The following is a 16409-nucleotide window of genomic DNA, read 5'->3' as shown; positions in this document are numbered from 1 at the left end:
GCCTGTTACCAGAAAAATCTACCATAAGATATGGCGTAAATACTTGTATTGGTGCGAATCCAAGGGTTACTCATGGAGTAAAGTTAGGATTCCTAGGATATTGTCCTTTCTACAAGAGGGTTTGGAAAAGGGCTTATCTGCTAGTTCGTTAAAGGGACAGATTTCTGCTCTGTCTATTCTTTTGCACAAGCGTCTGGCAGAAGTTCCAGACGTCCAGGCTTTTTGTCAGGCTTTGGCTAGGATTAAGCCTGTGTTTAAAACTGTTGCTCCTCCATGGAGCTTAAACTTGGTTCTTAAAGTTCTTCAAGGTGTTCCGTTTGAACCCCTTCATTCCATTGATATTAAGCTTTTATCTTGGAAAGTTCTGTTTTTGATGGCTATTTCCTCGGCTCGAAGAGTCTCTGAGTTATCTGCCTTATATTGTGATTCTACTTATCTGATTTTCCATTCAGACAAGGTAGTTCTGCGTACTAAACCTGGGTTTTTACCTAAGGTAGTTTCTAACAGGAATATCAATCAAGAGATTGTTGTCCCATCATTGTGCCCTAATCCTTCTTCAAAGAAGGAACGTCTTTTGCATAATCTGGACGTAGTCCGTGCCCTGAAGTTCTATTTACAGGCAACTAAAGATTTTCGTCAAACTTCTTCCCTGTTTGTCGTTTACTCTGGACAGAGGAGAGGTCAAAAAGGTTCGGCAACTTCTCTCTCCTTTTGGCTTCGTAGTATAATATGCTTAGCCTATGAGACTGCTGGACAGCAGCCCCCTGAAAGAATTACAGCTCATTCTACTAGAGCTGTGGCTTCCACCTGGGCCTTTAAGAATGAGGCCTCTGTTGAACAGATTTGCAAGGCTGCGACTTGGTCTTCGCTTCACACCTTTTCAAAATTTTACAAATTTGACACTTTTGCTTCTTCTGAGGCTGTTTTTGGGAGAAAGGTTCTACAGGCAGTGGTTCCTTCCGCTTAAGTTCCTGCCTTGTCCCTCCCATCATCCGTGTACTTTAGCTTTGGTTTTGGTATCCCACAAGTAATGGATGATCCGTGGACTGGATACACTTAACAAGAGAAAACATAATTTATGCTTACCTGATAAATTTATTTCTCTTGTAGTGTATCCAGTCCACGGCCCGCCCTGTCTTTTTAAGGCAGATCTAAATTTTAATTAAAACTCCAGTCACCACTGCACCCTATGGTTTCTCCTTTCTTGTTTTGTTTCGGTCGAATGACTGGATATGACATGTGAGGGGAGGAGCTATATAGCAACTCTGCTGTGGGTGATCCTCTTGCAACTTCCTGTTGGGAAGGGAATATATCCCACAAGTAATGGATGATCCATGGACTGGATACACTACAAGAGAAATAAATTTATCAGGGAAGCATAAATTATGTTTTTATTTACATAATGTTAAAATAAGGGTAACGACACAGACACTGACTGATGTGGCTTATAGAAAAATACACAAGGGGAATGGTGCTGTGTATTGTCCAGGCCTACTCGTATATGTGTTGAACCTATCCCTAAATGTATTAAATACAATTCGCTCTGTATTTTATAAATGGATCAAATCCATGTCAAATATTGAATCCGCTGCTAAGTGTTGCTAAATATGGATCCTATATACAAATGATACTACAGTATGCTTTCAACTTATATATAGTGAACTGATTAACGCTCTCTGGAAGTGCAATTCGATCCGCACTTGGTGGGCAGGGTATTAATCGACATTGACTTGTTGCCTCTATAGTTAATCAACAAATGTAACAAATAGCAAGACTGATAAATTAGCTGAGTTATTCGTTCACTCACCCAGCATGTGGTGGTTACTTGTAACTAAAGTTGTTGTAGAATAGAGGACCCCCCTGTGGTGCGTGTAATACTTAAACACATATGTTGTACAATCTACCTTTCATTACCAGCGTGTTCTATATGTCGTGTACACTATGCACCTTTTATTGCTAATATTTGTTAGTTTTATCAACTTTAACTTTAAACCGTATAGAAATTACTGGCATGTTATATATAACCAGTAGTGATTAGAAATAAAGTATCGGTTAGTTGCTGCTTGCAACACCGTTTATTCTAGCATATACGCTATAGGAATCAGCCACTCTTAAAGTAGATTCTATCATGCAACTGCAACCACAGCGGTATATTGGTTTCGAGCATTATTTATGCAATTACTGAACTATGCAATTTATATGGTAACTTCTTGAGCCACTCTAATAATACTCGCCCCTTTAAATGTGGACCGTATACCAGAGAGCCGGTTCATTCAGTTCTATAACTATAATTTAATACGTTTCAACTTAGTTTAAAGTGGAGCTCCGTATGAGTAACTGTCTAACCCAGACTATGCAACATATTAGATTTAGCGGATAAATAACAGAGCAAAGTCACAGTAAGTCTGTGTCTGGAATATTAAAAATTTAGAGCGCCCAAACGCTCTCTATAGTCCCCTGACGCATTTCACCCCTCCGGGCTTTATTAAATTTAAAATGAACCTTTACTGTTACATAAATGCTTAAAGGGATATGAAACCTCAAATTTATCTTTCATGATTCAGATAGAACATGCAATTTTAAAATTGTTTTTCTCTGAATACTGGGCCTTCCTTCTGTTTGCATCTTATGCTCACTCTCCCCCAATCCCCAGAACTGCAGATATTTATTTTGACTTCACTCACGGGAGGGACTCTATTCCACAGGTTTGATGCGTACTGCATCTGATGATTCCTCGTTCTCCAGCACTGCAGACTAATGGAACCATGCAGCTTATATGCATACAGCTAATATGCGCACATTAGCTCTTGTACAGTGGTAGACTACATAGATAAATCCTCAGGGACAACCAGAAGTTTATGTATTAGACAGAAAATAGAATGTTTAAACCAGGGAAATATTAAAGGGACATAATACTCATATGCTAAATCACTTGAGACTGATGCAGTATAACTGTAAAAAGCTGACAGGAAAATATCACCTGAGCATTTCTATGTAAAAAAGGAAGATATTTTACCTCACAATCTCCTCAGCTCAGCAGAGTAAGTTCTGTGTAAAAAGTTATACTTCACCTGCTCCCAGCTGCAGGTAAAAAAAAATATTAAGAAATGAACTGCAGCCAATCAGCATCAGCAGTGCTGAGGTCATGAACTCTTACTGTGATCTCATGAGATTTGACTTAACTCTCGTGAGATTTCATAGTAACCTTCCTTTACCTGATTGGTGAAATAATATGAGAGTTCACAAGGCTCATCCTTTCAACTGTCCCAGGACAGACACACTAAAATGCTGCTTAGAAATCCTTTACAATGGGAGGTGGCTACTGAGGAACTTTTGAGGTAAAATATCTTTCTTTTTTACGTAGAGATGTTCAGGAGATATTTTCTAGTCAGCTTTTTACAGCTATGCTGCATCACCTTCAAGTGTTTAAACATTTGGGTATTATGGCCCTTTAACTTATTGATAAATCACAGTGGTTTATCAGTTGTTCCATATTTTAAAGACACACACTATACATATAGTTTGCAGCTCCCTTTTAAAGGGGCAGTATACACCAATTTTAATTAAAATGCATGTAATAGACACTACTATAAAGAATAGTATACACAGATACTGATATAAAAATCCAGTATAAAACCATTTAAAAACTTACGTAGAAGCTGCCAATTTAGCACTGTTGATGAGATTAGCCTGGAACACCCACTGAAAGGGGCTGAGAGCAGAAACCCCTCATATTAAAATACACATTATACAAACAGAAGCAATCTGAAGCCTGACTGTAGACATCAGTATACATCTAAAACTTTGGGGCTTGGTTAGGAGTCTGAAAATCGGCACAATGTTATTTAAAAATAAGCAAAACTATAAATTTTCACAAAAACACACCCAGATGGGCTTTATAAATGGATCATCTACAAAACATTTATACAAAGAAACATTTAGTGTACAATGTCCCTTTAAGTTTTCTGCTGCTTCCAATGTCTAAAAACTGGCTTCTTTAACTGCAAAAGTTCTAATAGCAAAATGATCGATTTGTAGTTACTGTTAGTGATGTTGATGGTGAGCACTGCTTGTGGTACAGAGCAAGCTGAGAACACGAACTGTTCCTGAATTATTAAGAGATGCACTCCACGGCAGAAATAATTCAAGGTGTAAAGAGCTTGGACAGAAGCCCAGACACTTCATAAACTTGGAGGGATCTTTAAACTGGAAGAGAAACCATAAAACCTAACTGTATTTAATAGTTAGTCTATTAACTCTTTATTTATATTACAGTGTATGATAGAGAGGTCCAATACAATAGCATATATTGTAATATTAATAATATACAAAGTACAACAACATAAGCATTCTATCTTTCTATCAAAATCTGTCGATCTGTCTATCTTTCTATCAAAATCTATCTGTCCATCTATCTATCTTTCTGTCTATCAAAATCTATCTATCTCTATAATTAATGTACCTATCATCTGTTTTGTGAAAGGGGTGGATCACAATCTATTGTTTGATTATTAACTACATGTTAAAGGCTGTGACACACTGCAAGCGGAGCGGTGCGCAGCATGTAGATGCGGTTGTGCGCGCTTAGTGTGTCCTGCCTTTTCATCTCTGAGCCCTCTGCTGTGTCAGGTCGCGTAGCTGAGCGCTCAGAGATTAAATATTTGAACTTCAGAAGCAACGCGACGCGGTGCGAAGCAGCTGTTTCGCCTCGCGCACCATCACTTGCAGTGTGTCACAGCCTTTACAGCTGCAGAGAAGACCTTTTTGTTGAGTGAGATTACAATCAGTCATTTTCTTTGTTTATAAGCCGCTCTTTTAAAATGATCGTTTTGGTATAAATGGTGCTATACTTAAAGGGCCACTAAAATCAAGATTAAAGTTTCATGATTCAGATAACGCATGCAATTTAAAAATATATTTCCATTATCAAAATGAGCACACTCTTTTATATGCACACTTACTCAGGCTCCAGCTCCTACTTAGCATGTGCAAAAGTGCACAATATATACATATATGCATTTTTTTCATTGGCTGATGGCTGTCACATGACACCGGGGGAGTGAAAATTGGATTAAAGGGATACTAAACCCAAATTTGTTTCATTATTCAGATAGCGCATGACATTTTAAGCAACTTTCTAATTTACTCATAAAGCTTACATTCCTGCTTTTTCAAATAAAGATACCAAGAGAACAAAGAAACATTGATATTAGGAGTAAATTGGAAAGTTGCTTAAAATTGGATGCTCTCTCTGACCCGTGCTATTACAAACAAGAAAACGTCACTGTCGTTAAGGGGTTACATACTACTGAATTTATTTGTCCTGTTTTTCTGATCCCAGTCCAAATTCTCAATACATAAAACCATTAGGAGGCTATTCACTTATTTAATTCAACAGCTAAAAGGGCTTTATAAACCCCCAGACAACACATTCACATTATTACTGAGAAACATTTTTTTATTCATGTAACATTGTTTGTGTGTATAGGCAAAACACAGTGACATTCCTCCCACCATATTGGATGATGTTAGGAAACAAAATCACCAAACAGGTACAAACACTAATTAATAAGCACTTTTACAAAAATATCAATTAGCTAAAATCCATAACCCATCAAACACACCTACCTAATTTACTGATAATGCCTCTCATCAAATCCCTGAAGAAGACACATACACAAATATCTTTATGGTTTTAATAACACACCACCCCTATTTCTATCACTACACACTATATAAAGGGGTCAATTAACATACAGGAGTTTTATTTAGTGATTGCTAAACCCTGATATTGCTATTTTTTTTTTATTTTTTTTTTAATGTTGCACATCTGATTTTTGGATTACAAAATCAGGAGGTTTACAATACGGATAATGATTTTGTGTAGTTTTTGGGAGATAACACTTCCGAGCCTGATGGGGAAAATCATTATGGATTGTGACACTGACAATACCGGCTGACGTTATCTACCGAAAACAAGTGCAAGACTGTGATCAAGAAGCAAACACCAGGAGGTTTTTTTTAAGAATTTGGTATATAACTGCCATAATATATTTAAAAGCTTTATTAATGGTTATAGCAGTTTGTTCCATAGATATCACATTTCTTCTTCCATATGTAGATTTTATTTATTGGTTTATGGATTATATTTTGTATATGATTATTTGTTATATTATCAGATTTTGAAAAAGATTGCTTTTATCCCCTTTAATCTTATAAATAACTATAGGTATACAGTTTTTTTATTTTTACATTACACTATACAAATTGTTTACTTTAAAGGGATAGTAAACACCAAAAATGTTATTGTCTAAAAACATAGATAATCCCTTTATTAACCATTCCCAAGTTTTGCATAACCAACACTGTTATATTAATATACTTTTTAGCTCTGTAATCACCTTGTATCTAAGCTTCTGCTGACTGCCTCCTTATCCCAGATCTTTTGACAGACTTGCATTTCAGGCAATTAGTGCTGACTCTTAAATAACTCCATGTGCATGAGCACAATGTTATCTATATGAAACTCATGAACTAATGTCCTCTAGCTGTAAAAAAACCTGTCAAATGCATTCAGATAAGAGGCGGCCTTCAAGGGCTTAGAAATTAACATATGAGCCTAACTAGGTTTAGCTTTCAACTAAGAATACCAAGAGAACAAAGCAAATGTGATGATAAAAGTATATTAGAAAGTTGTTTAAAATTACATTCCCTATCTGAATCATGAAAGTTTAATTTGGACTTTACCAAATACTATCCTTTTAAATTATTTGAATATCCAAGCTTTTGCCTTTCCACAAGGTTTAAAACCACCCTTTTATTTTCAATACTATGGCCCCATTTTATCAAAGGGCTTGCGGACCTGATCCGACACTGCGGATCAGGTCCGCAAGACCTCGCTAAATGCGGAGAGCAATACACTCTCCGCATTTAACATTGCACCAGCAACGCCGCCCCCTGCTGACTCGTGGGTGTCAATCAACCAGATCGTATTCGATCGGGTTGATTTCCGGCGATTCCTGTCTGCTTGCTCAGAGCAGGCAGACAGGGTTATGGAGCAGCGGTCTTTAGACCGCTGCGTCATAAGTTGTGTTTCTGGCGAGTCTGAAGACTCGCCAGAAACACGGCCCATCAAGCTCCGTACGGAGCTTGATAAATGGGCCTGAAAGGCTTTAAAGTGACTTTTAACTTGTATATTTCATGTATATAAAAAAGAATGATGCAAACAAGTTAAAATATTTTTTGATTAAAATGTTAAATTAAAGATGTTTATTTTAGTTTTAAAACTAACAGGAAATGAGCAACTGATCTATAGAATAAATCTCACTGGCTAATAAGGAACACTCCCACAGCTCTATTGGTGAACACTGCAAACATAAGAAAAAATGTTTGTTTCTCAGGACATTCATTTACAAAAAAACAACAACTGGTACATATATATTAAAGTGCCCTATGTTAAAGGGACTGGAAACCCCCACATTTTCTTTAATGATTAGGATAGAACATTCAATTTTCTTCTGTTATCAAATTTGCTTCATTCTCTTGTTATCCTTTTCTGAAGGAGCAGCATTGCTCTACTGGCAGCTAAATGAACACATCTAGTTATCCAATCAAAAGAGACAAATGTGTTCAGGCACCAATCAGCAGTTATCTCCCACTAGTGTAGGATATGTGTGTATTGTTTAGCAACAAGGGATAGCAAGAGGACAAAGCACATTTGAAAATAGAAGTGAATTTAAAGGTGCCTTAAAAGTACATGCTCTATCTGAATCATACAATTGTAATTTTGACTTTCCTATCCCTTTAAGTAAAACTAACTTTAATATTCATTTAATTCTTCCAAATCTTTCTTTAGGAAGTAAGGTATTTCTGCCTGATCTCTGATTTCTTTCTTTATAATAGATGGCTGGATTGGAGTCCGGCTTTGCCTGCTTCTGTGGCAACAATGCGGACTACAGGAAGCACGGAGAGACACCCAGTACGGACTGTAACAGTGTCTGCTTTGGGGACCACTCTCAGCCTTGTGGAGGGGATGGACGCATCATCCTTTTTGACTGTAAGTTTTACGATAGCTTTCCATATGGATCTTAACATAAAGTCTTTTTTACATGCCGGCAATTTCTCTGAGTTAGGCAACAAAAACTGACACTTTTACATAACAAGAGAAGCCAGTTCCTATTTTAGTTTTCATTAACATTTTGTAATTTAGAATAAAATGAGAAATCCTGCCATCTGTTCAGCAAAATAGGTAGTTGGCTCTCGCGTGTGCCCAGTGGGCTTTTAAATCTGCAATCCTATATAAATTATATTAAACAAAGGCATTCTCTGGAGCTGGACCAGCTTTGCCTTTTTTTTCTGGATCCCCAAGCACCTACAATGCTTTTTTTACTTGATGTATTAATTGTCCTCTGACAGAAAGCGCAGTCAATGACATTCCAGCTTCCTGCCCCAACTCAGGTCTTGCAGCATTTGGCTGTTGTATTACAGACTGAACGGAGCAGAATTATTGCAGACGTGTGCCAGAGCTCCTGAAGTTCGTGTTTGTAATATTATGAATTAATAAATATCAGGAAGTGAATTAGAGCATTACTAAAGTGATATGAAACCCAATAATGTTATTTTGTGATTCAGATAGAGAATTGAATTTAAAAAAAAGTTTAAAATTTACTTCTCTAATCAAATTTGCTTTGTTTCCATAGTATGTCTGGAGCACTACATGCCAGGAAATAGCGCTGTCATCTAGTGCTCTTTCAAATAGATTACATTCTTCCAAAACTACTGTCATGTAGTGCTTTAGATATTTGTATGAGCTCACCTCCCTGTTTTTCAACAATAGATACCAATAGAATGAAGAACAATTGACTACAGTTGCAAATTCGAAAGTTGTTTAAAATGGAATGGTCTGTCTGAATCACGAAAGAAAAAATTTGGGTTTCATGTCCGTTTAAAAAGGAATAACTATCCCTTAATAAAGCCTGCTCCCCCCCCCCCCACACACACTTTTCCCTCCTCTACTAAGCGGCTCTGGTCTGCTGATTCCCCCCCCTCCCCTATATACTTCGGTCCAAGAGTGGCCAACACAAATGCCAATTCCCCACACTTTACTCTTATTAGACTAAAGTGCATCTCGTATTTTACTGCAGGTAACACTTCATCATAGGGGATAATAAAAAAGGAAGTTCCACTCTAGTCAGTCCGAATCTTCTTCCATACCATATTAAGATATGTCATGTGTCTCAATCAATACCTGTACATTCCATTGTTGTATTTGAATTGATGCAATTGTTATTTACGGACGAAATTTGTTTGTTTTATTTACTCACAGCTTCAATAAAAATTGTTTATAAAAAAAAAGGAATAACTATTGTGTATATGGTGAAAGTGGGGTCGGGGAGACTGAATAAGCTCTGAGAATCTAATATTATTTTGTAATGTCTAGTGAGTTCTTTCTCTTGACCAGATATACATTTTCTTATTTGTGTCTAATACAAATGAGTTAAAAAAATTATGTGACTGTGTTTCAACACCTTTGATACACTATTGTATATATAATATTGTTTTTTACTGAGAATTAGCTTAGAAAAAAAGATAATAGGCCGGAGAGAAATCTACTAGTCCCATTTACTTTTCTAGAGATAGGAAAAAGGGTAACTTTTAAATAAAATTAGATTTCTTTAAAAATATAGTATAGCATTATCCTAGGCCTGGTGCTGCTACACTCTAGCAATGCTTTAGCCAATATTTATAATGTCACATAAAGTGCCAATACTTCCTCAGCTACAGTTTTCCTTCCATAAGGCAGGGAGAGTACACAACTTAATTCCTTACTGTTGGGAAATACAACACCTGGCCACCAGGAGGAGGCAAAGACACCTCAGCCAAAGGCTTAAATATCCCTCCCACTTCCCCTATCCCCCAGTGATTCTTTGCCTTTCGTCACTATAGAAGGTGGCAGAGAAGTGTCAGAAGATTTGGATAGTCCTGTAATGGGTATGTTCCCTTCGAGAAAGTACTGGAGTTTTAAGTAATCATGTCAACCTCTCAGTGAGACTATTGATGAAAGTTAAAGTCTGGAGATGCAGGGAAAGTTTTTCTGCAAACCCATCCAGACTGTGCTAACAGTTCCTGAGCAATCAGTGTTGATGAGTTTCACTGCTTGCTGCTACACACTCAAGTCTATGTCAGAAGTGCTGCTGCAAGACTGTCACACTTGAGAGGCTGTGCCTGTTCCACAGCATGGATCCTGGAGGGTTAGACCGTTTTTATATATACAGTTTGAACAGCTTGGGGATTTATATCTGCTTAATGTGAGAGGTTTTTTTAGGCTCATAGACTGTGTGTTTGGCTTGGAACAAACAGGTTTCACTTTCGTTTTTGAAGTGTCGCGCAGCTCATAATAGCTTGGCGTCCTTTTTCATAGCAGGGGAAGTACTGTCTTATGCTTCACATGACTGGGTGCGGTCTTTTTCTTTTCCTAAGATCCTGCTGCAGACATCACTCCTGAGGAAAGCGATTTCACTGTTAGCTGTCTGGGTCTAGGAGGTGATGAGTGCCCCAGCCATTGGGAGTATTAAGGTGCGGTTTTTTAAATAAAAGCATTTCTTTTTGCTTGTCCTTCTGTGGGTATATACAAAGCTATGGAGGACTCTGATACTACATTAGAAGGTTCCGCTCCATCTGTACTAATTAATAATTCCTGTTTATATTGTGAGGAGGCTGTGGTTTGCCCGCCTGCTCAATTTTGTTCCATTTGCCTAAACACTGTTCTAAAGTCTAAGAAGGGAAACAAGCCTGCTAATAATCATAGCGCCATGTGCCCTTCTAAACCTTCTACTTCTCGGGAATCTGGGCCCCGAGAACTTACTACTCTTTCTACATTACCCGCTCTACACGCAGTTCCCTGGGACTCAACTAATCCTCTATCTGGAGGGGGCCTTTTTCCAGCGGACTTTACCGCGCAGTTACAATAGGCGGTGTCTGCAGCCTTGAGTGCCTTACCTCGCTCTAACAAACGCAAGAGTAAGATTAAACATAGTTCTCCTGACCTAGAGTCATCTAAATATTTGTCGGATTTAGCTACTATATCCCAGCTATCCGAGGATGAGTTAACCTATGTAGCTTCAGAAGGTGAACTTTCTGAGTTGGAGAGTTCAGTTACTAAACCTTCTTCAGCGGAGGAACCCTGCTTTAGATATAAAATTGAGCATCTGCGTTTTTTATTAAAGAGGTTCTGTCTACACTAGAGGTTCCAGAGGCTACACTCCCTGAAGAACCTAGACAGGGTTTATGATGATAGGAAGGTCCCTCTGACTTTTCCTGTGCCAGTTAAGATGGTGAACATTATTTGTAATGAATGGGAAAGAGTAGGAACTTCTTTTTCCCCCCTCGTTTACTTTTAAAAAATTATTCCCGGTCCCTAACTCTCAATTAGATTTGTCGGGCTCCATCCTGAAGGTAGATAGAGCTATCTCAACGCTGGCTAAGCATACTTCTATCCATCTGGAGGATAGTTCTTCTTTTAGAGAACCTATGGATAAAAAAAGGAAACTTTTCTGAGGAAGATGTTTCAACATACAGGGTTTTTATTACAACCGGCGGTAGCTGTAGCCACGTTTGCTGGAGCAGCTACCTACTGGTGCGACACTCTGTCGAAGCTCATAGAGGTGGAGACTCCCCTCGAGGTAATTCAGGAGAGAATTAAAGCACTGAGAATTGCTAACTCCTTCATCTGTGATGCAAATATGCAGTTTATTCGCATAAATGCAAAGGCTACTGGCTTTGCGGTTCTAGCCCACTGGGCTCTCTGGTTGAAGTCTTGGTCTGTGGATATGACTTCTAAATCCAGACTCCTTTCTCTTCCCTTCAAGGGGAAGATTTTATTCAGTCCAGGGCTGGACTCCATTATCTCTACGGCTTCCGGAGGAAAAGGTGCCTTCCTACCGCAGGATAAGAAGAACAGGCCTAAGTGACGGCAACCGTCTCATTTTCGTTCCTTTCGTGCTGACAAGTCACAACGACAGCAGTCCTCTTCCAGCCCAAGAGTACTTGGAAGCCGGCTCCCTCCTGGAATAAGTCCAAACAGACTAAGAATCCCGCCGAGAACAAATTTGGATATAGGGGCGGCCCCCAATCCAGGATCGGATCGAGTAGGGGGAAGACTGTCTTCTTTTTTCAGACGCTTGGTTCCAGGATGTACAGGATCCTTGAGTCCTAGAGGTTTTATCTCAAGGATACAGGATAGGATTCAAGTCTAATCCGCCCAGGGGTAGATTCCTACTCTCTAGTCTTTCGACAAGACCAGAAAATATAGATTCTCTGAGGCTGATTGCGTGGGGATTGAACGCTTAGTCTTAGCCAAGAGAGGGTTTTCTGACACTCTGGTTCAAGCTCGTAAGCCAGTGGGGGCCCTACAGTGCAGAAAAATAAAATAAATTAAATTAATTTGTTTTAAAAAAGCCCTAAAGCATCATACTGATAGACTGTGTGTCAGTACCTAATATTTGGGGGGGAGAGCTGTTTGGAAGGGAGGTGACAGGTGGGACATTACAATACTATTACCCTTACCAGCTAATTAAAAGGACACCAATATCACCATTTTGCTTTGTTTTTTTGGTATTATTAGTTGAAAGCTAAACCTAGGAGGTTCATATGCTAATTTCTTAGACCTTGAAGGCCGCCTCTTATATGAATGCATTTTGATAGTTTTTCACCACTAGCGGTGTGTCATATAGATAACACTGTGCTCACACACGTGGAGTTACCTAGGAGTCAGCACTGATTGACTGCAAGTCTGTCAAAAGAACTGAAATAAGGGGGCAGTTTGCAGAAGCTTACATACAAGGTAATCACAGAGGTAAAATGTGTATTAATATAACAGCGTTGGTTATGCAAAACTAGAGAATAAGTAGGCTAATAAAGGGATTATCTGTATTTTAAAACAATATAAATTCTGGTGTAGACTATCCCTTAATTAACCCCTTCACTGCCAGGAATTTCAGAAGGATGGTGCATAGCTGCAATTAGTGGCCATCTAATTACCAAAAACTATGGCTAAGCCATGCATGTTTGCTATTGCGTAACAAAGAGGATCCCAGAGAAACGTTTACAACCATTTATGAGTGCACAAGCGGTATGTAAATCATTCCAGTGAGAAACATAATCACCTAGATTACGAGTTTTGCGGTAACAGGGGTGCGGTGCTAACAAGCAGTTTTCCCTCACCGCTCACCTACAAACAACGCTGGTATTACAGGTCTTTTTAAACCCGGCGTTAGCCGCAAAAAAGTGAGCGGAGAGCAAAATTTTGCTCCACATCTCACCTCAATACCAGCGCTGCTTACGGTAGCGGTGAGCTGGCAAAACGTCCTTGTGCACGATTTCCCCATAGGGATCAAGGGGGGAGAGACGGCTGGAAAAAAAAACAAACACCTGCAATAGAGCAGAGTTCAGCTCCTAACGCAGCCCCATTGATGTCTACACCTAACACCCTAACATGAACCCCGAGTCTAAACACCCCTAATCTTACACTTATTAACCCCTAATCTGCCGTCCCTGACATCGTCGCCACCTACATTATATTATTAACCCCTAATCTGCCGCTCCGGACACCGCCGCCACCTACATTATATGTATTAACCCCTAATCTGCTGCCCCCAACATCGTCAAACCCTACATTATATTTATTAACCCCGAATCTGTCCCCCCCATGTCGCTGCCACCTACCTACATTTATTAACCCCTAATCTGCCGCCCCCAACGTCGCCGCCACTATAATAAATATATTAACCCCTAAACCTAAGTCTAACCCTAACCCTAACAACCCCCTAACTTAAATATAATTTTAAATAAATCTAAATAAAATTAATACAATTAAATAAATTAATCATTTTTAAAGCTAAATACTTACCTATAAAATAAACCCTAAGCTAGCTACAAGAGAAGACGTCTCAAGGTAGGGTGATCTTCAGGGGGTTAGTGTTAGGTTTTATTAAGGAGGGATTGGGTGGGTTTTAGAGTAGGGTTGGGTGTGTGGTTGTGGGTTTTAATGTTGGGGGGGTATTGTATTTTTTTTACAGGTAAAAGAGCTGATTACTTTGGGGCAATGCCCTGCAAAAGGCCCTTTTAAAAGCTATTTGTAATTTAGTATAGGGTTGGGATTTTTATTATTTTGGGGGGCTTTTTTATTTTATTAGGGGGATTAGAATAGGTGTAATTAGTTTTAATTTTTTTTTAATTATTTTATTATTTTTTGTAATTTAGTGTTTTTTTTTCATACTTTAGTTTATTTAATTTAATTTATTTTCAAGTCCACAAGTGGCTTAGTATTTTTTAAGGAGGCTTTCATATCACAGTATAAAGGAAATTATCTACTGTGGGTCCCCGCTATGTGTTAAAATTAGGCTATAGCCCCAGTTGATGGGGTGGCCCACAATGACCATATGTAAAAGCACACTGTGTTTAGTCTATAAACCAAGAAAACTGAGGATAGTGGTCTAGATATAACGTTGATATTAATAATTTAAAAAAAAACCACAAGAAAATAGAGGTTTACAATTTGGGACCCAAGAGTGGTCCTTTACTGTTCAGGGTTGTCTTTTGAACGATTATCACTATAGTACTACAAGGTCCAAAAGTGGCCTCTTATTTTATTTGGAAGACATACAGTTTACTTGGCAGATATTCTGGCTATTATGACTGCTAGATATGTTACATAATACGTATTGTATTTTTGTGTACTATGTATGGTTCTCTAACGTGGAACAATTTCTCCATAAAGATTGTAATATTGTTTATGTTTGTATGCCGCAAAATTACGCCTCAATAAAAAGTATTGAGAAAAAAAAGAGATATTTTCTTGTGTATTACTATTATTATTTTATTATAAGCAGTCAAATGAAATAAATAAATGTTAGCCATCTTCAGAAATCTGATCAAAGTCTGCGTAAATTCAGTTTCAGTAGACAATTACTGTTTTTTTTCTTTTACCAGAGCTAACAGCACAAATAGCCTTACTTTAATAGTGGAATGTCACATGATGAATAATCCCACGGCCACTATAGGTTATGGGTGCTCATGCCAAGCCTACCGTTTGGGTTCAAAGTAAATTATGCCACCATTTAATCAAGCCTATTTTGTTTTATTAATTAGCATCCATATGAATGTTTTAATTAGAGTGGGAGAATCATTCTGTTGAGCCAAAAACAGTTCCAAGCTGCTTTAGTTTTAATTCTAACATTTTGTTTTATGTTCTTAGCTCTCTGTCTCCTCCTGTTTAACCTGAGTTGTCAGCAGTGTCTCTGTCATATCCTATACTTGCTAACTTAAAATAACTATTGTGTCAGCCATAACAGTCACTTGACAGCTATTCTTAAAGGCACAATACCATCTCTACTTCAGAAGTCACCTTTAATGCCACACTCTCCTCAAACATCATAGTCACCTTCTCATTCAGTCATGGCATCTACAAAGCTTTTATTCTCTTCCCCTTGTCATTGGCTCCTACTTAACCCACCTTTGCCCACTCTAATCCATTGTAAAAAGAGCTTTTTTTTTAACACAATCCGCTCTTTTACTATGTGTATAACTCATGTGCCTCCTACAGATAAGGATAGAGCCTTTTTTTATTTATTCTCCAGCTTTATCCTCATCTGCAGAGCACAACTTTGATTATGCATTAAACCTTTCTGCAGGAATTAAACAGATAGTAAAAGAAAGGATTTGTTTAAATGTTAAATGACCTAACCAAATAGTGTATTTTATTTTTTATATTAGAATATCCCTTTAATTTATTGGGGCATATTTATCAAGCTCTGTGCGTTGCTTGATGACCCGTGTTTCTGGCGAGCCTTCAGGCTCGCCAGAAACGCAAGTTATGAAGCAGCGGTCTAAAGACTGCTGCTCCATAACCTGCCCGTCTGCTCTGAGTCTGCGGACAGACATTGCCGGAAATCAACCCAATCCAATACGATCGGGTTGATTGACACCCCCTGCTAGCGGCCGATTGGCCGTGAATCTGCAGGGGGCGGTATTGCGCCAGCAGTTCACAAGAACTGCTGGTGCAATGATAAATGCTGAGAGTGTATGCTGTCGGCATTTATCGATGTGCTGCGGACATGATCCACAATATCGGATCATATCCGTTCGCACGTTCTTAAATAAGCCCCATTGTCTTGACCCAAATCAGCGGCCCTTGGTTCTCTAGTGGGGGTGCACGACCACCCCATGTATCCCTAATCTGCAATGGTAAGAAATATATGAGGCAAATGTGATCTTAAATTGTTGTAGGGGAGTAAGGGGGCATCAGATTTAGGGCAACACAAAAGCTAAATACAAAACTAAACAAGCTATGTTCTTTGAATTATTCCACCTCTGTAAAGACGGCTGGCAGGGCTGCTATATATTCACCATTC

General features: G+C 38.5%; 1 protein-coding gene across 1 annotated transcript in view; it reads left to right on the top strand.

The window, feature by feature from the left end:
- Positions 1 to 16409, top strand: part of KREMEN1 (kringle containing transmembrane protein 1) — a 274033-nt gene that overhangs the window by 215368 nt on the left and 42256 nt on the right. Inside the window, exon 5 of the mRNA XM_053701672.1 lies at positions 7903 to 8056. Coding sequence (XP_053557647.1) covers positions 7903 to 8056 — 154 coding nt within the window. The remainder of the gene's footprint in view (positions 1 to 7902; positions 8057 to 16409) is intronic.

This window comes from Bombina bombina, chromosome 2 (assembly GCF_027579735.1).
Source record: "Bombina bombina isolate aBomBom1 chromosome 2, aBomBom1.pri, whole genome shotgun sequence".
Classification (NCBI taxonomy): domain Eukaryota; kingdom Metazoa; phylum Chordata; class Amphibia; order Anura; family Bombinatoridae; genus Bombina; species Bombina bombina.
The sequence above is the reverse complement of the archived record's forward strand: the minus strand, read 5'-3'. Positions and strand labels throughout refer to the sequence as shown.